This window comes from Numida meleagris, chromosome 4 (genome assembly GCF_002078875.1).
Source record: "Numida meleagris isolate 19003 breed g44 Domestic line chromosome 4, NumMel1.0, whole genome shotgun sequence".
Taxonomy (NCBI): Eukaryota; Metazoa; Chordata; class Aves; order Galliformes; family Numididae; genus Numida; species Numida meleagris.
In genome coordinates, this window is record NC_034412.1 from 62,524,179 (window position 1) to 62,550,855 (window position 26,677).

The window sequence follows — 26,677 nt, forward strand, 5'->3', positions numbered from 1 at the left end:
CAAGTCAACTCTGAGGCCTTGAAAAGGTGAGGGAAACCACACATACATTTTTAATGTTGTATTTGCTCTCGTCCCTGAAACCTAAGAACTCTTCCATTCCCTGCTGGAAGCTCACTGCATTTTATAAGTAGTTGATATACATGCCAGTAGTGACACAGGCAATTAAGCCCTTATCCCGAAAGATGTGTGAAAACCAATCCACAACTCCGCATTCTCAGTGGGAGAGCAAGCGCTCAGCATCGCATTAGATCAATCTCTGATTTTATAGACTGAGAGGAGAGGAACTTCAAGGAACAAAAGCCACCACGCTGTTCTGCCTCCTCAGCACTCAGCCCCCGATAATATAGCTATTGCAGAAGGGAGAGAGCCTACAACATGTTTTAAGAGATCTTTATCACTATGTTCCTGCCAGAGACACATCTATTATACAAACAGAATGACTTAATACTATTAATGGTTTTACTGCCATGTCATATCAAAATCACTAAAGAACAATCAAGCATAGTGTCTAAATGTCTGTGTCTTTGACTCAGAATTAAGGGTGGCCTCCTCACAACTAGTGTGCTCTTTATGAATGACAAAACGTCACAATCTGTATAAAAATGCATGCAACACATACATCAAACACACAGAAATCAGCAGAGATCTCACATTTCCCCAGGTCTTATCATAAAGGACTCAGGAGGAGGTGGGGAAGGGAAGCCCTTCTGCTGGAGAACAAGGTGCCAGGGAGCTGTGGATGGGGGCAGAGCATGGGCTGCTTTGTCATGTCATGCAGCCACTGCCAAGATCGCTACCAACCTGCTGTCATGTGCTCTGCAAGGAAGCTCCCAAGGTAGGAATGCGACCGGTGCAAAGTTAAAAGCTTGAATCAGTTTGCAACTGAATACCTGATAAGCAATCCAGCCAAGTGAGATAGAGATTTTAGGCACGTTTCTTAAAAAACATCAAGAGAAGAGATGATGGGAAAGGGGAATAAATCATATTTTCAAAATGATACCTGAAGTACAGAGTAGCTGATGAAAAACATATATTTATTTTTTTAGAAACAAAGTGCCATTCTTCTCCAAGACTTTTTTTTTTTTTAATTCCAAGTTATTTTCCTAAAAACCTTTCAATGATTTTTTCTTCTGTGGTCTCCATTTCATTTCACTGAAATCACTTTATGTGCCAGCAATCCAATTGTGAAACCTCCACAGCTAATAAATTCTCTGAGGGTACAGAAATATTTCTTCATTTAGAACCACTAAAGAAACATTTTTTTCATTCATTCAGGCAGATACACTGAAGGCACTTAACAACCCAGGAAAAAACATGCACTGAGCACTCCATGGAATGACACATTGCATGGATGGAGTGGGCAAAGCCCTTCAGCACTCACTGGGACCTAGCTGGCAGCCAGACCTGAACGTTGATGTCAACTCTAACAGATGCTGAATGAGATCAGTGTGAAGAAGTATGTTTTTTTACTTCTGCTCTGAAATATTTTGTAAAGCAAAATATAATTCAAATGCTATTTTGTAATTTGTTAAGCAATACCTACAAGTAACAGAATAAATATTTATATTATACTTAGAAGACCAAAAAATAAACAACACTTTAAAAGAGAAATTTAAAAGAGGGAAGGGACCATACACTGTTTTCTCTAGCAGGGGGAGTATACATTCCAGTGTCTCTCTCAAGACGTTAGCAGGAAATATCAAAGTCTGTAGGCTGACCTTATGCATGCAAGCAAAATTTGTAAATGGCAGCATCCTCTCCAGAATAAAAATGTATTCTTTTCTACATTAAAAAGCTATCGGCACAGTAATTCATTTGCCTTTGAGTTTCTCATTCCTTATGATCACACTGGATACCCTCGCCAATTTTTGTAAGAGTTTTCCCCACTTGGTATTTTCTTGGCAACTCTTATGCATCAGAATGCCAGTCCTGGAGAAGCCAGAGAGCCTGGCCAAACTGCACCCACTGGGAGCGGTGCCACCAGCAGCCCTTGCCCAGCACTTCCAGACTGGCACAGTTCTCACCCACGGTCAACAGCAGAGTGCAGTTCTGGACACCAATCTTCCTGTCAGTACGATCAGACTTTTCTGAGGCCAAATTATCTTTGCAGGGAGCATTTCAGAGTACAGTTCCTCTGCCCCTGAATTAAAGGGTTCACTCTTCCATTCAGCACAGGCTATTCTTTGAAACTTCGTTATGTTGTTATAATTATTTCTGGTGTTTACTAATAATACTTTGACATCCCTACATTTCCATTCAGATTTCATTCATGTTAATGTTATCACATCGTGCTAATCTTAATATTAAACTTTATATTGATGTCTGGTAGAAATTTACAAAGGCAGTCCTTACTGCTTGAAATACCATGCATTCATATATTGACCTCAGTATCAATAATCAAAACGATGCTACCCTAGGCAATGAAAAAACTTCCAGCCAAAGAACAGCTCAGCTAATCAGTGTGCTTGTTCATGTCTGAACCCAGCTTTATTCTTGCTGATTGTTGACTGGAGGTCCAGCAAAACCCAGTGAAACTCTACTACCACCATATCTTATGGGTTCAGTGATGCCTTAAAAGAGGAGCAAGATGCTTTAGTCCCACACATGATGGAGCACTGAGGCATGCTTCACTATGTACTACGTAATGTATTCCTGGGTCTTGACAATGGCAAAGCAAAATACAAAAGAACTGGTGATGGGCAGCTAGAAGTGAGAGTAGCTGTTTCATGTATTATTCTTAAAAATGACAAAAAAAATCTTCCCAGAATAATTTTTTTTAATCCCATCTGGCATAAATAATCTACCCATACATTGCATCACTTCAAAGCTACACTGGATGAACTAATTAGATCCTGACAGCTGAGATTCATCTAGGTCATAGCTGAGCACTGCTTTTCTGTTTTAAAGCCGAATTGATTTGATTTGGTACGATACTTATCCATGCGCTTCTACAGGTACCCATCTGCTCAATTTTATTGTATAAGCTCAGAAATAGACTGGTGTTACTATGTATTTTCTACAGCCATCAATATACACTAATGGGTGTGATTACTACTGCAATAAAGCTAACCAGATAAATTCTATTAAGTAACAAGGAAAAGTATTCCAGAAAAGTATTAAAGATTTGGTCCCAGAATTTATCAATCCAAGCTCTAAGCATGTTGAAAATTAGCCTTAACTCAGGTGCTAATGTAGCTACATGCCATACACATTAATGGTAAACAAGGAAATATTCAGCCTGCTCCTGCTGGGCTGAATCTCAAAGCCATTAAAAGGCAGTCTTTGAAAAATCACTGAAGTCAATGAAATTTCTTCTATTAACTTCAATGAGCTTTGACTCAGGCTGCCAAAGTGGTTATGTTTTTTATCTAAATGCAGCTAAGAAAAGAGTCCATTTTCCAGGACACATCTCAAAATTCTGATCTTAAAATCAACTGGAACTAGTCCCTAAATACTTTGTGTGACCTCTGAGAAAAGACTCGGGGCTTAAAATGTCTTCAGGTGAGAAGTCCGGTGCATGGAGAGCAAAGAACTGTAAAAAATAAACTATCAAGGAAAATAATATATATTTTCATTGATTTACATTAACCATTCTTATCCCACCTTCAAATGAACCCAGTGCCAAGTGGGTTCATTCCCCCACACGTTTGGAAAACTAGCCACGCGCACACCAGCAGCAACACTGGAAATGGTGACACAGAGGGCTGATGCCCTGTCCCCAGCATCCTGCCCACGGACACTGCTCTGCCTTCTCCTTCAATGGACAAGCAGTGTGGGGAAGTGGGAAGCTCTGACACTCTAAATAACTCAACCCCAGTATTGACGCTGCTTTTAGTGAAAGGAAGTGTTGAGAGGGAAAGCTTGTGATGGACTCACAGAGGAAAGAGAGAGTATCCTGAACTATACATTCTTGTAAATAAAACCTAAAGCACTTTATTTTCACACCCTTAAACTTGAAGGCGGCACTGTTTTTAACCTGCTTCGATTATTATTGACAATTCACACAGTGGTGAGGTAGGTTTGCAGTCCAGGGGCTGAGCATCACTGGATTCTTGGCTTTCACTCTGGCACTTATGCACAAGGCTGCTCTGTGTGAACCACTGCAAAGAGACCAACTGGAACATGAGGCAGCAACGCCAGTTTTGTCCTGCACAGCATACTAGCTGCAGTGATGAAAAATGTTACTTGCAAAAATGAGTTTATATTAGAATGGAACCCCAATCTCAATTGGCTGAACCATGCACTACAGTAATGTAAGCCAGAGTCTATTTCATTTGTATTCCCTAAAAATCACATTTTAGACAGGAAAAAATAAAAACACCAAATAATTATGTGATTTTCTTGCTGTTCCTATAAAGGGTTTTTTAGTACATACGTTATAGAGAAAAATTTCTCTCTGATGCTCTAGTCAAGCAGTGAAACTAGTACATAAGAAACAGCCCCACCTCTCCCTTCCAGCTGCTCTTTTCCATCTCTTTCCCATCCTGTCTCCTCTACTCTAAGGACGAAGGTAGCACACACCCAGACCAATTACTTCATCTTTCTCACAAGAAGGACAAGGCAGGTCTGGCAGCTCCAGCTCATACTGCCTGTCAGGCTGGCCCCAGGCTTGAAAGTGAACAGAGGAAATAAACCATAACCCCTCCGTTTTCAGAACCTTTTTTTAAACAATGTGACAAACACCACAGCTGTGTTAACAGACTTCAGGGAAGGGAAGCTATGCCAGTCTGAGGTGCTGTGCCCCTGTGTATCAACTAGGGCTTCTCTTTCGAGGAGATTATATATGGATTATAAATCCATTTTCACAGAAAGTTCCAGCAAAACGTTCTCCATTTGTTCCCTCCAGATTATTTTTTTCCATCGGCACATTATTACTCATGAAAGAGCAAACGAGTGAACAGAAATGAAGGCCAAGTCCAAAGAGCACTTACGTGAGCAATCCACTAGTGTCCATCTCCAGCATCAACACCCTAAACAGAAAGCTTCACCAACTCAAACTCAACTGTTTTGCACCGAGATCACTCTCACTTCAATTGGAGCAGATTAAAAGGGGACTTCTATTAATTGCATTTGTTGCTTTCATTTAACAATTTGTTTTAATTTTTAATTAAAAACACTTCATTTTCATCTGGGTGAAACCAAGTAGAACAGAAGAGATTCCAGCATTGGGATTCTTTCATTCACTCACTGCGAAAACAGAGGTACCATTCACGCAAGAGCTGAGAAGTGCTCAGCACTGGTTTGTAACAACACTCTCCAGTTAAGGCATTTTGTACACCACTGTCCTAATCGTTGTCAACTTTCTTCCAAGTGGGCCAGACTCCTCAGCTCACACTGCAAAGGAGCAATCCCACACCTTATGACTTATATTAGAGCGCAATGAGTTTATGGCAGCTGTTCTGCAAATGAAAGCCATCGCCTGCTGCTTCTGTTGCTCACATTGCTGTGAGAAGAGCAGACATCGCTGGCCAGGAGGGAGAGAGGCATATATGGACACACAGCATCAGATACCAATAGCTGTAAGCCCCCAGCACTTAGACCTCCATACAGCCACGGTGATCGCAAGCGCTAGGGTGTCCCTGGATAACACCTCCTGCACCACTAGAAGCAGTTAACTAAAAATAAATGCAACAACTGAAGCTGTGTTGGTCCTTTTGGGAGGGCAGCATGCACGCAGGGGCAGGAGCCTTGCACACTTCCTAATCAGTTCTGAAGTGCACCAAGGGGACTGTAGAACTTTACCCATACAACTTGTGTTTCGCGTAAAATAAGCCACTGTTAGTGGTTCTGAGAACTGAAGGGAGACTGCGCTCTCTTAACCCGAGCAGCAGGTCTCTGGCTGGGCAGCGACCTCATCAACTGGAGCAGAAGGCATTTCCCACCCCAACCAGTCACTCCTTTTGGAAACACCACGGTCATCGCTCGATCAGCATGAATCAAACAGCACACACAGAAATGCCAGCTCATAAAGCGCCTTTCTTCGGTGTTTCAAAGCTAACAAGCATGAATCATAGATGGATTGGAAAATCTGAACCCGTTCCAGCGCTTCTGTTTTTTGATATTAGCCACGCTCTGCTCTGCTCCACAGGCACACATCAACTAGAGAGCTGAGCCCAGCTGATGAGAGCTGGCAGAGCCTCCACTGCCCACCACAAACCCATACCAACACCCAGCAGGGACAGGGCCTGCTGCGCTCAGCCCCCAGGACTGGGGCAACACGCACAGACAGGCTGAGATACAGCATGACAACATGCACAGCACAGCCCGCTTCTCCCGACCTCCATGCCCATTCGTTCACTTTCTGATGGGATCATAGCTATCTATCTACCAGGACAGTCAGATTATGTTTAGAATGGTCTGCGTGATGAATAGCTGCCACTGTTCCTTGACATTTACACATTGACATCTGCTTTCTGATGGTGAAAGCTGCCAGATGTACTAGATGTTCAAAGCATTCAGAAAATGAGGGACTAGGCGGCTTTTGGTGGCAGAGAGGCTGCATCATTTTTAATTCAGTGAGAGACAAAAGAGGTTTGGAACCCTATCTTCTATGGGAAAGATAAAATTTGTTTATAAATGTCAGTTTCCACTTTCCTTTGTATTTCCACTTTCTATGTATTTCAAAATTGTCACTGATGTTCTTCACTGCCTCAACTACACCAGCAAATACTTCAAACACCACCTTACAAAGAATCCCAGGAGTGAAACAATTTAGCAGCTTCTTAGCAGATATACCCTCTCATGAACCTGAACTGCTGCAGACATCTGCGTATTCCTGGTGCCACTTCACACACATACACTCTGTTCAGACCCAGTACTACAGCAGCATACAAGCACATGCCAACACAGACTGGATGAAACAAATAAAAGCAACCAATCACATCTGAAATACTTAGCCAGTGGCAGAAACCTACATGATGTTTAACCTAAAAAATAATTTCAAACTACAATTACTGCAGTTTACCTTACCATTTCCTTAGAAGCCGATCTTATTCTCCAGAGGGCACTTCATTCATGGACTAAATGTTCCTTTGTGTTTGAGCTAGGCTGAGTGAAAATATAAGTGGGCTACAAACTGCATACTTGCATGTAGCCCAAATGCAAGCCAGCTGGACACAGCCACAGAAAAGATGAGATAGGCATCTACCTTCTCTCCCCAAATTGCTCTGTGCTCAAGTAGAATTATTTCAACAAGGTTTGGGGAAAATGAATGTATGCCACCATAAGTGCCTTACAGTGCCTGTAAGGATATGCTGCCTCTTTCTTCTCAAGCAAAGGGAGAACACTACATTTCTATCCACCAACTTATCACTTACAAAATAAAAAGGTGAATTTGAAAATTGGCTACGTACATTTTCAACAATAAATTGCTTACAGAAGCACAACCTGAAGCAACTCAGTGCATCACCAAGTAGTAAGCTAATCTGAGGGAGCCTGAAACACTGGTCCATCTCTTAATTCTCTCCTCCACATCTCATTTGGTGTAAGAATACAAGCAATCAAGGGGAAAGTCAGTGGGAAAATGCAGCCAACCTAAGATAAGAATCACATTGAATGAATAATGGTACAGCAAATTTCTACTGAACATGAAGTATGGAAATTGTGTATTATTCCTATACAGTATAAGAGTAATGACAGTAGGTTCACACTTTCAGCTCAGCAATTTCTGTCTTCAAGACAAAAGAAACCCACTTAATCAGCAAGTAAAGATTTTGAAATAATTAATTCCTGCAAGCAAATGAGGAATTAAGAGCCTCCAGCCATCTTATTTTATTCTCGGCCTCCCTCTGTTCCTCACGTTTCAGAGCTCCAGGGCTCCTCATGTCTAGCCCAGATATCTACTTGCTGTGTATGTCAGCATCAATGCGCAATTTGCATAGTGAGAAAACCTTCCTATCCAGATATGCCATCTGAAGCATCAACATAGCATGCCCAGCGGAGGCAGGGACACAAAACGTGGCATCTCTGATAGGGACAGAGAGGCTGCTGATGTATCTCTGCACCAAATAGCTGGACCAGCGAGGCAGGGCCTAAAAACCAAACCAAAACCCTCCAAAACACCCGACTGAGCACTCACTATGGGTATATTTAGAAACACCAGGTCTTCTTAGTAACCAATATCCTTCTTGCAGACACTCCTCCGTCGCTCGTACTGCAGCATAAGCAGCAGGTGCCAAGGAAGAGCCCAAGGCTGCCTCCAGCAGTGACCCAACATCCCCAGAGCCAGGGCAGCAGCTTCAGACTGCCCCAGAAGCACAGTGTATGCCTTAGTGGAGCTGCCAAAATGTGTATGCGGCTGAGAGACGCGAGCAGAAGACACAGTATGTGCGGTGCTTGACAGCCTCAGGCACCCTACAGGGAGAAAGGGAGGCTTGCTACGGAAAAAGGGACTTGCTTCTCTGACTCAATTGATGTTTGCCAAACATTTGTGAAAATGAACAGAAACTGTGACTGGTAAATTGGAAGCCCAGAATGCACATCAAGCAGATGCAGGCTCAACGCTTCACACAGATCTGTATACAATTCACCACTCTTATCCAGGTACACAGCAGGCAGATATTTCCTCCTTATTAGCTTTGCAGTAATTAATCTGTGAAACATAGTGCCTGCACTATCTGCATATTATCTGCTACTGTGCTAAAATAGCCCTATCTCTTGGAATCCACCTATTACTCTATTAAAAATAATTTCAAACAGTTTTATGAGCAACGTATATATTAATTTTGAAGTGTGACATGAATAAATATAACCTTATAAGTAGCTGAGTCCATTCTAAGACTTGCATTCCTTATTCCTTCAGCACAGCAGAGCACAGGAACACTTGCAGTGATTCTGTTCCTCCCACCTGCACTAGGACAAAGCCATGCTCATGGCAGCGTGGCTGGGCTCATCCATTCTCTCTGTCTTGCACACTTTATGATGCTAGAAAAACAACCACAGTGACAACACAAGACACTACAGTTCAGATGTTCAGTTGTATCTCCCATCATTATTTTCCCTGCCTCACTGCTGCTGCAAATTGAAATTATTTCCCCAGAGTGTCAACCACCATGGGGTGGCAGTGAGAGAGGCACGGTGTGCATTGTGCTGATGCAATCACCAAGTGATGGCTGCTCTGCTGCAACCAGTGAGAGCTGAGGGGCTCTATCTCCTCCTGAGATACATGGACATCCTTCCTGTTTTGTTACCAGTACGTAGAGCAACAAAAGCTCCAGGGGGCAAGCAGGAAAGGAGAAAAGACATTCCATCAAAGCACTTGCAGCTATGATGTCAGTCTTACACCTGGCACAAGATGTGCTGCAAGCCTTGTGATGGGAAGAAGAGGTGAAGGGAACAAGCAACACCTGACCTCGATAACACAAGAATATCAGTGGAGTTCTACCTGACAGCAAATATTTAGGAATAAAACAGGTTTGATTTTTGTACTTTTACAAATCCATTTCTTACTTCCATGACATAGAAATAAATACTGCATTTTTTTCCTTCTATACTCTTCTTTCCAGAGCAAATTCTGGAGCCACTTCTCTCCTTGTTTACTTTCATGTAAACTGGATTAATTCAACTGAAACTAAGGCAGTTCCAGTTCTCTGCAGCTGGTTCAGCTGAAAGGAGAAACCTTCTGGACTTCCAAAAGCTACACTACTAATAAAATTAATACAACTGAGTTTTTCCCTCATTAGCTCATTCTTGTTCAGGTTAATGCATCATAGCTAAGTAAGATATTTCTCCTAAAACTAGAGGATGTGATCTCTCTTGGAAGAGACAACACACTAGTTTCATCTCAGATGGATCAACAGCAAAGCAAAGAGTAGTATTGCCACAGCTGTTTGTCTCTCACCAGTAATAATGGGATAGTGAAGGAAACAGAAGCACCTAGGGAAGACTAAGCAGGTCTCAGCAAGTGTGAAATGAAGGTAATTGGCAGGCAGTGCCACCCAGCAGGCTGGAAGTGTTGTTATACAAGTCTCCATACTGATCGCCGGGAGACACACACACTGGTTCATTTTTTTTTTTTCTGGAGGCATTCAATATTCACCTAAACTCCACAGCTGGAGAAATAACCTGGTAAACTATCATTTAAAGAGACTTAACAGCCCACATTTACTATCAATGAAACTGCTTTATAAAATCATTACAGCAACATAAACAACATGAGTGAAAACTCAGGATCTTGGAGTGAAGGGGGATTCAAGTTGAATCCAGTCCAGCCTTATGTTAGAGAAATCCCATTCCGTTCATAATAAATTGGGTTTCTCTAGATTCTTTACCCAATTATACCTATCAGAAGGCTGCTGAAGAACCTAATTTTCCTTTCCCCTCAGCCTTTTGCTCGGCACACTAAACAGGTCAAGCTCTTCTAGGTTTTGCACAAGAGGCTTTCTCTTCTAGCAGTCCTTTGCACCGGTATCCATTCTTGTCCTTAAGCCCTGACGACCAAAATTATACTCATATTCCAAACTGGGTCTGAATTACCTTATGCATGGAATGAACAGTTTTAAGTAATCAAAATTAATTAAAAGCATTAGCTTATACACAGTAATGATTCCATTAGCTGGTATAGATCTTCCATATCTCCACTGAAATTATCTCACTTACTGCATCCATTTTAATTTTTCTACAGCTGCATTAAAAACAAGAGATGATGAAGAAGTCACATGCATCTTCCTTTAAATCAGCACTACAACTGCCTCCAGGTCTTTCATAGTATAAGCCTGCCTCCAGGCTTTTAATTTCTCTTAGAGAATGAGCAACACAAGTGACAAGAGTGGAATTCCTCAATAAACTAAGTCCCATTATTTTTGCATCAGTCACTCACTGGGGCATGCTTTATGATCAGTGCAGCAGGGATCTGAGATTTCTGGAAGCTCCTTTGCCATCCAGCAGTGCTTTTTGTACTGGATAACAGGTATATGCCTAATTTGCTACGTGATGACCAGTAGGCAGTCCTGCTCACTCTTACATCCACCAGTTCAAATCTTACACTCTCCGACACTAGAATTAGGTGAAGGCAGAAATTCAGCATAAGGCTTCCTGGAATCAAAGGTCACAACGTTCCAGATATACCACAGAGAAGTACTGCAGGAAAATTGCATTTGTAACCCTAGAGCTGGAGTCACAGACCTGTTAGGGCAGCCCACTGCTCACAAAGCTACAAACACCACTAAACAGGTTAAATTTATTTTAAGAAAATGTCAACCATTCAGTTTGTCCTGACACTGATGATGACACTGAGACCTTTCCATTTTAAAGCACGTGCACATAGAAAAAAAGATGGGCATTGCCAAAAATTAGGGAAAACCCTACATTGCTTCCTAGCTAGGACATTTTCCTGGAACATAAGATGACCTCGCTGAATCCTGTATCTGAGATGCACTTCCCTCTGCCTCTCCCAATACATAGATCAAACTCGCCTAGCTCAATTAATATTTAATTATCTTCACAAAAGGGATCAACTTTCACAGAACAGATAGAGGGCATGTTGGATGGTGCAATGCAGCTTCGTTCAGCAAAAGTAGTTCAAGACCTGAAAACAGGCTGCATTCCTCTTGAGTTTGGAGCTCTTGCACATGGCACTCACACGCCTGCTCCAGAAAGAAATTATGCCTACCTAGTCAAAATGTGCCGGAGCTGAGTTCAAGTACATGCTTTCTGATTCAGACAAACAGCATCCATCTGGAGTTCTAGCACTCTTCACTATTCCAGGTTGTCTTTTACAAAAATAATAACAATGATCAAATTTATTGATTTTTAGGTTTTAAGAAAGTTATTCCTAAAAATGAATGTTCCAGCCTGGAATGGTGTCTCTTCATCAAGACACCAAGGGTCAAGTTTCAGCAGACTTAAGCCACTACCAGACTGGATGCATCAGTACCTACTATGTCCACACTGCTTTGTTGTAAATGGTTGTAAAGGATAACTTTGAAAAGACTCAAAAGCACTAATTCAGCTTTTCAGTAAATGGAGATGCATCAGCTGTTGGAAGATTCTGAATATGAAGGCTCTGTGTAAGAGGTGCTTTCCTAGCACCCTTCCGCGGCAGAGTACTGTATTCTCGTGTTTCAGTCTTGAGAGACTCTCAGCTGCTTCACTTAGAAACAATAGCAAAAAGAAGAAACCATGTATGTATAGATAAAAAAAAAAGAGATGGAAACATCCACATTGGTTTCTTAGATCTTCAAAACCTTCCCACCAACCTGAGGTGGCTCCCAGGTTACCTAGCAGCCAAATGCAAACTCTGGCTATCACAACTGATCATCTGATTTCTGCTCCCTCGTACAGACGTAGGCACCCACACAAACAAACCCCTCCGATTCCACCTCTAGCATTCAGCGGTACACAAAGCAGACATATCCCCACCACTCTGCTGTGCTTATATTTAAAGCCAAGATGCTACATAAAATCCCCCGCTGTGTGGAGATCCAGGCAATACTCCAAACACAACGGGGTGGGGTGAGGACGTTTTTGTTCAATCTCTTGCTTAGACTGGTTTGTCTCACGTCCTTACACTTACACAGAATCCTTCCTCTGTGATAAAACAGGGCCTGAATGTCATCTACCACAAACCATCTTACCCTCACCGGGTCAAAACCCTTACAGAAGTCCCTGAGGAAGTGTCTGTTTGCAGCTCCAGATATTTCCGATTTGTCAGGATTTATCTTGCCCGTGTACAATGTTGGATAAAACGCCAGTTCTACCAAAGGGGGGACTGAAGAATTCATCAGTGAACGCACTTTGCATGGATTGCATTCTTCCTTGCATCGGAGTGATTCCACACCCTGCACGCAGCCCCACACATCTCCATGGGGTAACTCATGCTATGCCTCTTATGACTGAGGCGCGGGTGAAAATAACCCAAAACAGTTTTGTCATAATTATGCAGAACAGCCATCTTTCCCCTTATAGGGGACAGAAAAGCCACACGGATGCCACACAAACGAACAGCTGCCTCCTCTTAGAGCCGCTAAGAAGAAATTACCCCAAGCACGGGGCTGAAGGCGCTGTGCACACCGCAGCTCGCCAAGCATCCCTTGCCGTGCGCCTGGAACCGCGCAGCAGGTGCCCCGCCGACTGGGTGTGGCCGGCCACTTCGCTTCCACCCGCTCGCTCCTCGCCAGCACCGCCGGATGACTACAGCTGGTACAAAAGCGCGCCGCGCATCCCCTTCCGTAACCCGATCTAATGAAACACCTGCGGTAAAGCAGCCTACGGCCTCACAGACCCGCGCAGCTCTGGAAGAAAAGGGGCAGAAGCGCACGAGGAGAGCCGGCACCGCCGCAGGTAAGCGCCACCACGCGCTCCCCTACCAACGCGGGGCGACGTCCGCCAGCCGGGCACCGAGCGCGGCCCCGGAGCCGCCCGCCCGCGCCCCGCGCTACCTTCTTGGGCCGCTTCCTGCGTTGGCTGCCGCCGCTGCCCCTGTCGCCGCCGTCGCTCCGCGGGGCCGTCTCCTCGCTCATGCTGCCGCGCGGCTCTGCGCTCCCGGCCGGCCAGGCGCGCTCCCGCAGCGCAAGGCGCGCTCCCGCCGCCGCCCAGCCCCCGCCGGGGGCGGCACCGCGGGGCCGGGCCGGGGGCGGGCGCAGGCGGCAGCGGCGGTGCCGAGCTCGGTGGCCTCCCCGGGTGGTAGGGCGGCCACGCGCGTGGAAACGCGTGCGAGAGCGCCCTGCTTCCACTTCGTGCTCTCGGTGCACGTGTCAGCAAGGGAAGCCAGCGCTGCTGCTGCTCCCGCCCTTTTTCTCACTCACACAGCTAAGCCCTGCGCCGGTACTTGTGTATTCTCATTAAGGCACGGCCCATGCGTTAAGGCAGATTGTCAAATTACGTAGCAATGATGCGTTCTGCACTTTGTCTTTATGAAAACGTTTCTTGAAAAACTAAAAAAAAAATTGAGATTTCTGAACGTACATACATAGAACGGTCCAAGCCCGCACAGTTCTCCTGCAAACAGAAGGTACAGTGCAGCAGCGTACAGAGGCCAAAGAACACCATGCCTCACCCAGCCCAAGGCAGCACCCAGCCCTTGCTCCCTAAGCCTACTTTTTAACTATATGCTTATAGTTAAAAGGAAAAGAAGGCTGCAACAGAACTGCAGAAGGACTCTGTGACATCCACAAAAAGGAGCAGATGTTCCTGAGAGACCTTTATGATTGAGGGCTGGATGCCTAGCGAAAGCACAGAGTCACTGGTAGTCAGAAGGTCAGTGCCCAGGGGAGGCAGTCCTGGCCAAGTGCAGGCTCTGAAGCATAAGGAAGGAACATGAAAAACACATTTAGAAGAGCTTCAGTCTCATTATGGAAGTTTTCTAGTTCTGCACGCTCCATTGTCACAGAAGTCCCTGAAAACACAGGGGGAATTGAGCAGTCTTAAGCTAGAAAGCTAGACTGCAAAGAGAAGTAGGATATTTCCTATTAAGAAACTAGCCCATAATTGCCCACATTTCTCACCTGATGCATTTTTGTTTTTTTTTTTTGTTTGTATCACATACACACACACACAACAGTAACACCACCACACCACTCCATGTGAAATCAAGTGTACAGTGTGACAGCACCTACATACTTGAAAAAGTGCACTGTGATATGTACATCCAATGCTTATCAACAAGAGCCACAAAAGCAGCACAACCTCAAGGAGGGCTGACATGCTCATTAACCACAGCTGCTGTTAGCTTATGTTGTTCAAAGACCCATATTCATTACAGATACCTAGCAGTAAGCAGGTGAGGCACCTTAATGCACCCAACACCTGGACTGCAAGGAGGAGAGATAATGGCCTCAAGCTGCACCAGGAGAGGTTCAGGCTGATTATTACAAAGAATTTTTTCTCAGAAAGAGTGATGAGGTGTTGGAACAGGCTGCCCAGGGAGGTGGTAGAGTCACTGTCCCCAGAGATGTTCAAGGAAAGGGTAGATGTAGTCCTAAGGGACATGGTTAAGTGGGCATGGTGGTTACTGGATGGTTGTGCTGGAAGGTCTTGTCCAACCATAATGATTTTAACATTCTTTGATCACATTCCAGTGAACAACCTTCCAGGTTAACACTGTACAATTATCTCCCTTCCAGTTACATCCCTTCATACAACTCTGATGGAGGATTTCACCGTTGCTTAATTTTGTTTTATGGAAGTGTAAAGAAATTACACACCAGAAGCGTGAAGCAAGTCCTTCAGCAATGTGCTGGCCAGCACCCAGAAGCACGGCCAGAAGCCTCTTGTCCTACAAGAGCACTAACAGCAGCAGCTTGAATGAGTCCCATTAATCTACTCAGTGCAGTCAGTCGAAATGACTTCCTTTCTGAGATTTGTTTGGGCACTTTCCAGAGTCGGGACCCCCAATCCCATTCACTTGGGCAAGTCTGCCAGAGCCAGAGAAGAATGCTGTCTTTACTGCATTGGCAGAAGACACCAGCCTGTGTCCAGCTGTGATGCTGCTGCCGCTGCATAGCATGTCAGGCTTAGAGCTCACCTAACATTGCCATGTGCTCACTGGCTTCCCCTTTTCTATCACAGAAACCACAATTAAATACTAAAAACTTTCTTTTTCCAGAGTACTTCTTTATGATAGCATTCCCAGATACTTCCACAATTAAAAAATAATATTAATCCTATAAGGTTAGATCTGTTAACTCAGGAGCAGATGTGAAAGTTACATCTGAAATTCCACCATTACAACAACAAAAATCAGGAAATTCTAGTTAAATGAGGACCTCTCTCTATGGCTTGACCTTACTTCATATAAATAAATGTCAGGAAGTCAATACGCTTCCGTGTTTCTACATTCCACATTTTAGAAAATGGAGGTTCAGGGAGAGGATCTTATTAATGTGTACAAGCATGTGATGGGAGGAAGTACAGAAAACAGAGCCAAATTCCTCTTAGTGGTGCCCAGTGAAACGATAAGAAGCAGAGATCACAAAATGAAGAAGAAGAAATTCCATTTAAATGCCCAACTTTTTTTTTTTTAACTGATTTTTCCATCTTTTGAAATACTGAAAGCTTGACATTGAGCAATTTGCTCTAGCTGACTGTCACGGTATTGTCTAAGGGTCTGCGTCCGTGACAAGGGGGGACAGGCCCAAAAGGAAAAAAAACGAGAAAAGAGGAAGGAAAGAAAAAAAAAATCGCCGGCGATAAGAACCAGCCCCCGGGCGGTCCGGCGGCTAAAGCGGCAGAGAAGCCGCGGAGCCGCAACCTGGGAAGAGGGGGACCCGTAGACGGATCTAACACAAAAACAGCGGCACCGATCTGAGGAGGAACAACTAATTTTACTAAATATATCAAAATGAGGCTAGTAGAATTATGATAGAGGGTTTACAGGCTGAAAATCTTACACAGTAAAATGCAGGAGGACCACGTGCTTTCTCCGCCGGGCTGGGAAGAACAGACCCCGCGTCTCCCACGTGGCTTCACCACCCCCTCTCCCGCAAAGACCCCTGGGGAGTGCACCTCCTCCCCTCCCCCTCAGAGGGCCACACCAAAAAAGGCAGTTTACAGTAACCGGGGAATTAACCCTTTAACTGCCCGTACCTTACATGATGTAATGATGTGGAATACCGACAACAAAAAATCACAAAACCATAACACTGACCCTGACTTGAGCTGAGGGCTGGACCAGATGATATCCAGAGGTCCTTTCCCCACCTGTTCTTTGTTGTTCTACAAATGCAGAGCCTTGCTGCTACAGCTGTTTGAAGTGTGCATTGGTGTTAGTATTTGTTAAAGGTATAAAAAATACTTCTGTGTTCAAGCTGAATAACTGTAAATATTCAAATTCTTAGAATTGTGACACCTATACTTTGTCAGTTGTGTCTGTGTTTAGCATTTAAAAAAACATCTCAAATACCACGTGCAGTAAGTGCTCTTTACATACTGCCATGGATGATCATCTGGGATTTTACTGACTTGCCACTACAGGGGGTTTCTGCTGGTTACCTTAAGCTGAACCCTCAGCTCCCATCTGTCCCATTCTGATAAGAGAAAAACAAAAGACCCAGACATGGGTAACAAACACCTACGGTTAAGCAACAAACCAAAGTGTAATGGAAGAGAGTTAAAAAGTTTGCACTGATTTCATTATGCCAAAAAGTCTGAACTAATTATCTTTTCATTTCACCATAAAGAATAGAAATAATTTAAATTAAATAACACATCACTGAAATTAGGATTTTTACAAGCTTGTATAACTGTTCCCTGTTTTTTTTTCCCTCCTTGAATACAGCACAAACGGAATCAATAGCAGAGAAATAAAGATGCAGGAAAGAAAAAGCAGACCGGGGAAAAAGAAAAGTTACCCTGGTTCAATAGATAATTAAATTATAGAATGGCTTGGGTCGGAAGAGACCTTAAAGATCATCTAGTTACAACCCCCCTGCCATGGGCAGGGTTGCCAACCACGATAATGTATTTCTATTATTTCTATTATTCCTAATATTTCTATTTATTATAGAAATTATTACTTTTTTTTTTTTTGCAGGCACTTTTACGGTTGTTTTTTATTTTTTTTTTTTTCTTGTTTCCCCTCCTCTCTCCTCCCATAGTTTCCTCTCTCTGAAAATACTGAGTGAAATCCTGGCTTTAACAATGACAAGAGGAATTTCATTGTTGACTTTATCCAGACCAGCCAACCGTTGCCATTTAAATACAATAGGTTCTCCCACTAATATAACAATCATAGTTATCCAAAGAGCAAGAGGACTTTTAGCATACAAAACTTGATTCAGAGACCATAGAAAATTCCTATTATTTTGTTTAATGTAAAGTGGACCTAATTCTTTCATGCAATTTTGCACTCCTTGGTATAAGAGGAATTCACTATCTGACAGAGATGAAAGGAGTTGAACAACAAAAAGATCCTGTAGCTGGTCAATTCACAAAAAGTTCCTTTCATTTTCCCCAGCAAATCTTCCAATCAGAACTAGAACAACCTTCCAAAAGAATTAGAATAGAAGAGCAATGATTGAACAGTTAGTTGTTGGTGACTACTGAAGACGGTCACTGAACAGATTGACTGTACATCCACAAACACGAATGCCTGAGCATGCTTGAAGGATGCAAAGCAATAGATGATGCAAGAGGAAACAAAAGATCTCAGCTGCAGTACAGGCAGGTGATTGACTTGCTGAGAACCCAGACTGGAGGGCTCTAAAGGACCTAAGCAAAACCTGTCATTCATAGAATCATAGAATGGCCTGGATTGCAAAAGACCATAATGATCATCTAGTTTCAACCCCCCTGCTGAGTGCAGGGTCACCAGCCACTAGACCAGGCTGCCCAGAGCCACATCCAGCCTGGCCTTGAATCCCTCCAGGGACGGGGCATCCACAACCTCCCTGGGCAACCTGTTTCAGTGCGTCACCACCCTCTGTGTGAAAAACTTCCTCCTAACATCTAACCTAAACCTCCCCTATCTCAGTTTAAAACCAATCCCCCTTGTCCTATCACTGTTCGCCCTCGTAAACAATCGTTCCTCCTCCTGTTTATATGCTCCCTTCAAGTATTGGAAGGCCACAATGAGGTCTCCCCTGAGCCTTCTCTACTCCAAGCTAAACAAGCCTAGTTCCCTCAACCTTTCTTCATAGCAGAGGTGCTCCAGCCCTTTGATCATCTTAGTGGCCCTCCTCTGGACCTGTTCTAAGAACTCTGCGTCTTTTTTTTGCTGGGGGCCTCGGGCCTGGATGGAGTACTCCAGATGGGGCCTCACACGAGCTGAGTAGAGGGGGAGTAACAAATTTTCCATTTGTTACTCCAAGCAAAATGGTGAATACAGGCTTAATTTTTCCTTATGCCTAGCGGAGGATGGGACCAGGGAAGTGAAGAACAAAGCTCAGGAAAAGCTGAGGTGCTGGCCCTAACTATAACTCAAAAAATACCCCAAGTGTTTCTGTGTACTTCAGCAATAAAAACAAATAAATAAATAAATAAAACAAAGTGATCAAAAAGGTGGGACAGTGTTTGTTTCTAGCACTTCTGATTTTATTTCCTAATAAATGCTTTCCTCCATCCTGTGAAGATTTCAGCTTCGACATGTCATATACTATTACATTAAGATAATCTATTAAGCTACACCTAAGCAAAAAAAGAAAGAATGCTAAAACTTTGCATCTAAAAATACAAAGCAATATTTCTTTAATCTGGATTTATCTTGCACAGCTATACTGATCCAGTAATAGCTCTTCTCAGGATATTAAGTCAGCCTCAGAGCTAAGAAACGCAAAGCCATATCCCAAGAAAATCCACCTGATGTGCACTTCCGTTCTTTTAGCAAATCGAGTTGAAAGGGGAAAGTAAAAACGAAACAAAACCCCGGGTGCGTTTCGCTCCCTGCTTTGTGGTTCAGCACCGGCGGCCGTGGACAGCAGCGGGAGCCCGGCACACTGCCTCCCAGCCTCAGAGAAGCCCCAGCTCCACGCTCAGTACACTCGTAACGACGGCAAACGTTCCGGTGGCAAACACACTAGGGTGGCTCCTTGTCCCAGGTGAGCGTCTGCTGCTGGCAGCAATCTCAAAACAAACGCAGTATCTGTGTGGTTCTGGGGTAAGGCAACAACACACCAGTATCCTGTTACCATTGGCCAAACATGCCATAGCTGATGATGCACAGTAACACAGGATCCTTGGGGGTCCCTTCCAACTCAGGATATTCTATTATTAAAAATGCATATTACAGAAAAGGTTCTTTCAAAATAAAAATATTTCCAAATTGTGAAAATTTCAAGTTTCAGTTTGATGTACAATCAACAATTCATATGTGTAAGAAAATGCATATATAAATCACTTGGCTATTTCTTGTTCTTTCTAAACTCTAGAAAAAAAAAAAAAGAAAAATGTCATTCCATGGAAGTTGCAAGGAGCTATCAACATTTAGGATTTTTTTTTGAAATAGGACTCTCAACAGACTTTAAACACTGAGAAAAGTCATATCAACAGTGCTGTACACTGGAATAAATCTGAGCCTATCTACTCAAATACTCATTAAAATAACACAGTATACACGCTGGACACCACATCCTTTTTTCTAGAACTAAGACTGTATTATTGATGTCAAGCCACCAGATTTACTAGATAAAGTAATTGTCCAAAGAGAGAATTAACATTAAAACAACTGGTTACTTTAATGAAACACTAAGTTAGTTTTTCCTTCAGCACCAATGCCTCCTGTTTGCTGGGATTATGTGAGATCTCTGGCATTAGCTGCATTATCATTGTTAGACAAGTTTTGCAGAGCTGTAATTGTCCATATAGTCTGAAGAGCCCCACAAAATAAGTACATGGCAGAGATCCACATACAAATCGATGGTCAAAACACAGATGAACAAATGTCAGATTGGGGAAAATAAATTTCTTTCAGCACTCGTGGTGCATTGTAGATCAAACAAATTAAAATCTATGAACGGAAGGCACCATTTTCTGCCCAGTGGGAGCTGCAAATTGATCGTCTGCATTATCCATCCATCTGGTAGTTACATTTGAGCGTATGTGACCTCACATAACACCTCAGTTCAGAAGACATCAAACTTAGGCAGGAGAAAAGGCTTTCAAGCACCGTGCAATTACCATGCTGGTCACATGCTGCATGGCTATTGCTATAGAAACCAGACACTACTAGGGACACTCTCTAGCCAGAGGCGTTCCTCTCTGATGCCTTGAATTTTTATGCTTTTGGTAATTGTTGATTTATGTTTTGTTTTGGGGTAAAGGAGTTGATTTCTGTGCATGTGTTCATCTGGAAGGCAGAGATTAAGTGAAATCTGAAATCAGCTTTAGTATTAAAAAAAATAGAAACAGTGTTTGTATCATATCATCTACAAAACACAGTGTCTTATATCATTTAACGTGCACAAACTGCAAGAGAAATGCATTGTACTTTTCAACAGAATGTAACCAAAAAAACCGTGGGTTTTTTTTGTCAGGTACTCAAATTTGCCTCTAAATTTGAAATTATTATAGATATACCAGTAATTACAATTGTTGTATACATCCTTCTCTCACAAGGTGCCTTTTCAGTTTTTCTTGTGAAATATTTCTGTCAAGCTTCCACTCTTTGCATTTAAGTTCTCTGTATCCACTCTTTAAAAGTGAACTACACTATACAGCAAACATTCATGTAAAAGAGTTGAGATATTAAGAGACATCACATTCATGTGCTTAGGATCAAAAAAGCACAATCAGGTAACAAGAATGCCATAACCAGGGGAGAGGAACCAGAATGGAGCCTGGAAGGGACACAGGAGAAGCAGACAAGTTGTGTCATGATGAGGAAAAGCAGAAAATGGATGGAAGAGTCAGTATTTGCTAAAGTCTACAGTCCTTCAAAACTGGAAATAAAAATCAAGATCTATGATCAGAAAACATTTTGAAACGCTTTTGCTAAACTGTGTGGCAGCTCACACAGACAACAAGAAGCTACCACCACTGCAAGAAGGGCCAGATGGTTGTTTACTGTTCCAGAAAGGAAAGTAAATAGCAACGGTGCTCACATAGCATTCATTTTTATCTGCACTAATGCATTACACAGTCCAATCATATCAATTCACCTCTGTTATTTGACTAGAACCACCTGACTCAGTCACAGCTTAGACTCATACACACCAGTGGATCAACAAGAGGCACAGCCTGAAGATATCTGCAAATCAGAGATTAGATTTTTAAGAGAAATCGAAAGACAGCTTCTAGGATACTGCAGGACTAGGAACAGGACAGTGGCTTCTCACCTAGAACAACTGAACTTCATCCCAGGTTACAGGATTTGTGCTGCTACATCTGTTCCTGACACCACATTTAAAAACAAGATTGATGCTTAAAAACAAGCTGTTCAATCTGAAGTTTCTCTTATGTTCTTATCAGAGATCCTATGAGCTTTTCTTGAAGTTAAAAACTCTCAGCAATAATCAAGACAACATTTGGATCTGGGATCAATGAGATGGAATATGCTGCCTCTGAAAAACAGAGTCCCCATCCTCCTGAACTAAGGATTCAAACAGTCAGAGCTTCCCAATGTCATTTACATCCCTCTCTGTTAGCATCTGAAGCTACTAAATAGGAATAATTGTCTCTTCGCTTAACAAAAATGTAATAAAAATTAATTATTTTTTGACAAACTGGATACAACTTTGATAAGCAGTATAGATGAGCCCCCAAGGGAAGAACAAATTTGTCTTCAAAGTGGGGTTCAAATAACAAGCTGTAAATAAGGCCTAGGGCCACAGATTGAACAATGAGGAGGATACAAGATATTGAAAGGCAGTTCATTAAATGGGTATCATCTGCTCTGTGTGCTGAATGTGGCAGGAGTTAGTGGAAAATGTGTTCTGGGTCTGGGTCACTGGAGACTATTGTGATGCATACGCATGACTGGGACAAAAAAAGGTCGCAAAAACATCTTTTAATGCTGTATCCTCAGTGAAGTCCTCTCAGCGTAGTTTTTACATATAATATATTCAAAAATTATTAAGGATTTTACTGGAATACAGGATCAGAGTGAGACATTCCAATTTAACAGCCAGTGCCATTTCCAGGGCTCTCAAATCTTAGGCATCAGCTTTTACTCAGTGATTTCAATTCCAGCATTAGTAACTTGCTCAAAACAGGAAAGGGCTAGCAAAAAAAAAAAAAAAAAAAAAAAGGAAAAGATTTTTTTAAACGAATTGAAAAATATATAAAAGTTAATTAATTGAAAAAATATATTAATTCCAAATACATGGGCTCTTCTGACTGAGTTCCAACACTGACACCAGCTCCCTTGGTTTTTATTAATAATGACTAGAGCATATTTTTGGTATTCCAAGAGCTTACCAGCTGGTCCTGAAGCTACTGCACCTAGTTACTATGAGGGCTGCTCTGAAAGTAATACCCACAACATCAAAGTTGGAAGTTGGTGGTATGGCAGTAGAGGTTGAACCTTCTCGCCAGAATTCTGTTAAATTTTATCACATGTCATGGATGTCAGCAGAGAGGATGTCTGACATCAAAGTGTGTATGAAGCAGAGGCGTGGAATTGAATTCCTCCATCCAAAAAAAATGGCACCCCATTGGCATTCATTGATGCTTGTTGAACATTTCTGGAGACTAGACAGTGACTGTGAGCACAGCAAGGCAGCGGGTGGTGCGTTTCAGCAGTGGTGACAGTGGGTCACCTCCGATGATGCAGATTTTTATAAGCTTGGCATGCAGGCTCTTGTTCATTGCTGGTGAAAATGCATAGCTAATGGTAGAGACTATGTTGAAAAACAGCATTTTGTATCTGAATATTTGCTCTATCTGTTGTAGTTTCCATGGAAATAAATATAAAGCACTATTTCTGAAGCAACTTATGTATACACAACTGTCTCATGAAACACCACACTGTCATGGGAATATCACTAAATGCATCCTCTAATAAACTGATTTCGTGAGCTTGAGAGAATTATTAGCATAGGGCACAATAGTAGTTTGAGCCCACCCACGAGCAAAGGAAATGATTCAGCCACGCTAGCAGATGGTTACAATGCGGAGCCCCATGCAGCTCTGAGATCTTGTGCTAAGTCCACTCAACTGTTTACAAGAGTTCACTGCTCTTCATGAGATGTCATGTTTAGTGATTAGTACTCTTAGGGCTAGGCTACCTCACCAAATTCCTTCAAACTGTTCCCTAACTGTTCCACAGTCCTGTTTCTCTGGGCCCAAGAGTAAGGAGATATCATGCAAGCATCTGTGGGAAACAGGATTGAAAGAACCTGAGCATTCATTACACAAACCTCTCAACAAGCTGCAATTCCAAAGACTAACTGCTGTAGGAGAAAATCCTAGGACTTTCTTAACAAATTAAACCGCTGAATCTCAAAATACTGTGACCTTGACTGATGGTTCTCCCCTAGAAGTCTTCCCACTGTATGTCCGCTCATACCAGAATCTTCCTGCACCCCATTTTTCCCTGCCACAATGTTCCATTTTCAAGTGTTTTTAGTCAAGTATCTAGGACAGTTTCTTGCCTTGAGAAAAAAAAAACAAAAACTCTTCCTCTAACTTTCAGTGAAAGAATTGCATGTGTGTATATTTAGCAACAAAAACTGGAGTAACATTTAACAAAGAATTTATTCTTTCTTTACCATTCAAGAACACTTCAATATGTCAATCTGACATTCTTCTACTGAAAATTCATCTCTTTAGAAAATATTCTCTTTGGAGCTGCACCAATATGTACTCAATTAAATACACATGAAAAAAAAATCAGAAGTATTTCCTATGTTCACCCACAGGCATTGTACTAAAAAGAAAATGTTAAGAACCACTTTCACAATCTGCAGTAATATTCTTAAAAAATACAACTTATACATTGTTGTTCCCTTGGTTTCAGATAAGGCATTTGGCACACAGATATCGGTAGGTCCTCAGTTTTGCTCTTAGGAACAAGACTGAGACCGGACTCAGGGCCAAACTGTGGGGTGGTTGTTTTGGGGGTGTTTTGTTTTTTGTTTTTTGTTGTTTTTTTTTTTTTTTGCTGTTAGAGCTAGCAGACACAGCCAGTGCCATCTGAGCCTCAAATATATATGGTCAACAAAGACGACCCCACAGGTCCCAGAGACTGCTCTGAACTGTGCTAGCACATTGCACAAGGGAAACTGAGTTTCAGATAGTCCTCTTAATAGATTTGCCCTCAACCAAGTACATATAGTGGAGTTTAAATACTATGAAGCATTTAATCACATTTAAGTGTTTTTCAGTATGCCAGTGATCTTAAAACGCATACTGGAGGGAAGTAATCATAAACTAAACTTAAACAATAACCTGAAAGCTTGCATATCCTGCAAATTAAAATGTAAAAGAATGGAAAAATCAGATTAGCATAGTTTTTAATTATCCTTAAGTAATATGTCTTTCGAGTCAAAGTTCTCAAATACACAGGGAACCAATGCCATTCATTCCTAAAGACAACGGATGCTTACTCATTTTTTTTTAATCTTACCAATGTGTCATAAAATACAGTCACAGGCTTTGTGAATTCCACTGGATAGGCAGGAGTTGGTCCACAGTATGTAGTGACTTGCAAATCAATATTTGCCCTAAGTACAAGCATCTCTTTTAAAAGCAGAATGTTGCTAATTTGTTTCAGTGTTTGAAACAAGCTGGAAGAGATTGTCTTTTACAAGTGACACTTCCTCTAACGACACTGCTGTACACCGCCTGCAGCAGCCCTGGGAGCTGATTCACCTGAAGGAGGTAGCACTACTTGTAAAGTATGGCAGCTAGCATTCCCACAGTGAGTAAGGGGATGAATCACTCTAGCGCCAGCAAAAACAATTCACGGAAAACAGCTATGCTGTACATTCTTCTTGCCTTCATATGCCGTACCATCAGCAGCTCAAATACTTTTCATCTCAAAATAATTTTTCTGCTTAGTACATTAAGCCAAAGCACATAAAGAAATGAATGCATTTATTTTTAACTCCTGTCCCTGTCTCAAAAGGGAACACTGGCAAGGACAACCTGCACATCCTGAAGCCAAGCCTGCGGGTGCAGCCCACTCCAGAAGTGGCCTGCCCCAGAAGCAGGCCAGTGGCCCGAGAGGACTCCTATGGCATTGTCCTCAACACAAGGCTGATCCCAAAAGCTGTCTTGGCACAACTGCTGCCTGCACAAATAATCCAGACATACAAATCATGGCAAACCTAAGTTGGGATATCTGATTGTTTTGGCAAGCAGATGTTTTCCTTGCTGTGTGAAATAGGCACAGGGTCCAGAGGGAGCTTAGACTCCACCACAACACACAAGGAGTTCAGTTTAGATTTAAAAAATAGAAACGCAGTACTGGATAAATGCTAATCTGATAAAGTTTTGGAAGACATACAGGTCATCTTGCAGACATGAACAAGGTCTAGTATAAGTCTGCTCAGAAAGGAATTCCAAAATCATCATGGCCTGAGACATCTGCCTTAATAAGTGGAGAGAGACACAAAACCAGAGTTGACTCTTCGTAGGCTTGAAAAGCTCTTCAGAAACTACTGGTGGCGTGGTGGAAATTCTTTCACTCCACAGTAGTACCAGTAAGATACACTTGGAAAAATGCTATCAGAGTATTCTTCTCCACTGTTACTTTAACAAAACTTTGATTTGTTATTTAAATCCATACCTGAACCCGTCCCTTATCCTAAAGGAGAGCATTTCCCCAGAGAGGCAAGAGCCATAGCGACACTAGGTCTACCCACACTAGGTCAGAGTAGGGAAGGAAACCTCCTGCACTTGTTCTTGTGCATCCAATTCCAAATGTTTTCTCTCCATCCAAAATTATTTGCTCAACTCAACACATTTATGAATAGCTTTTGGGTTTTCAAAAAACACACACACACTTTGGGTAGCACACACTATTCATCAAAAGTATTTTCTTCAATGGTCAGTAAAAAAAAATAAATACACATAATGTAAGTGTCAACGGTTTACGGGCGTTAGGCCCGATTCCGTGACAAAGGGGACAGGGGACCCACGGGCCCACATCCTGGGAAAAGGGGAAAGGGGAAAAGGGTAGGGAGATGGCCCTGAGAGCAAAGAACAGCGGCAACAATCTGAGGAGAAACAAACTATTTACTAAATAAGATATCGGAATGCAAAACAACACACTATAGTACAATATAACTACAATTTAAGCTGATAAATCCAATACAGAGAGAGAGAATGTCCCAAAATCAAGGTAGGCCTTACTCTACTACTGACG

The 26,677-nt window shown here is 42.4% G+C and overlaps 1 protein-coding gene across 3 annotated transcripts in view; it reads right to left on the reverse strand.

The window, feature by feature from the left end:
* ANK2 (ankyrin 2) overlaps positions 1-26,677 on the reverse strand; it is a 347,429-nt gene that overhangs the window by 215,356 nt on the left and 105,396 nt on the right. Inside the window, exon 1 of one of the 3 annotated variants that reach the window (XM_021394059.1) lies at positions 13,377-13,520. The exons of the other annotated variants lie outside the window; for them this stretch is intronic. Within the exon in view, the coding sequence (XP_021249734.1) occupies positions 13,377-13,457 (81 nt within the window). The 5' untranslated portion in view covers positions 13,458-13,520. Of the gene's footprint in view, positions 1-13,376; positions 13,521-26,677 lie in introns of those variants that run through there. 3 annotated transcript variants of the gene reach the window in all.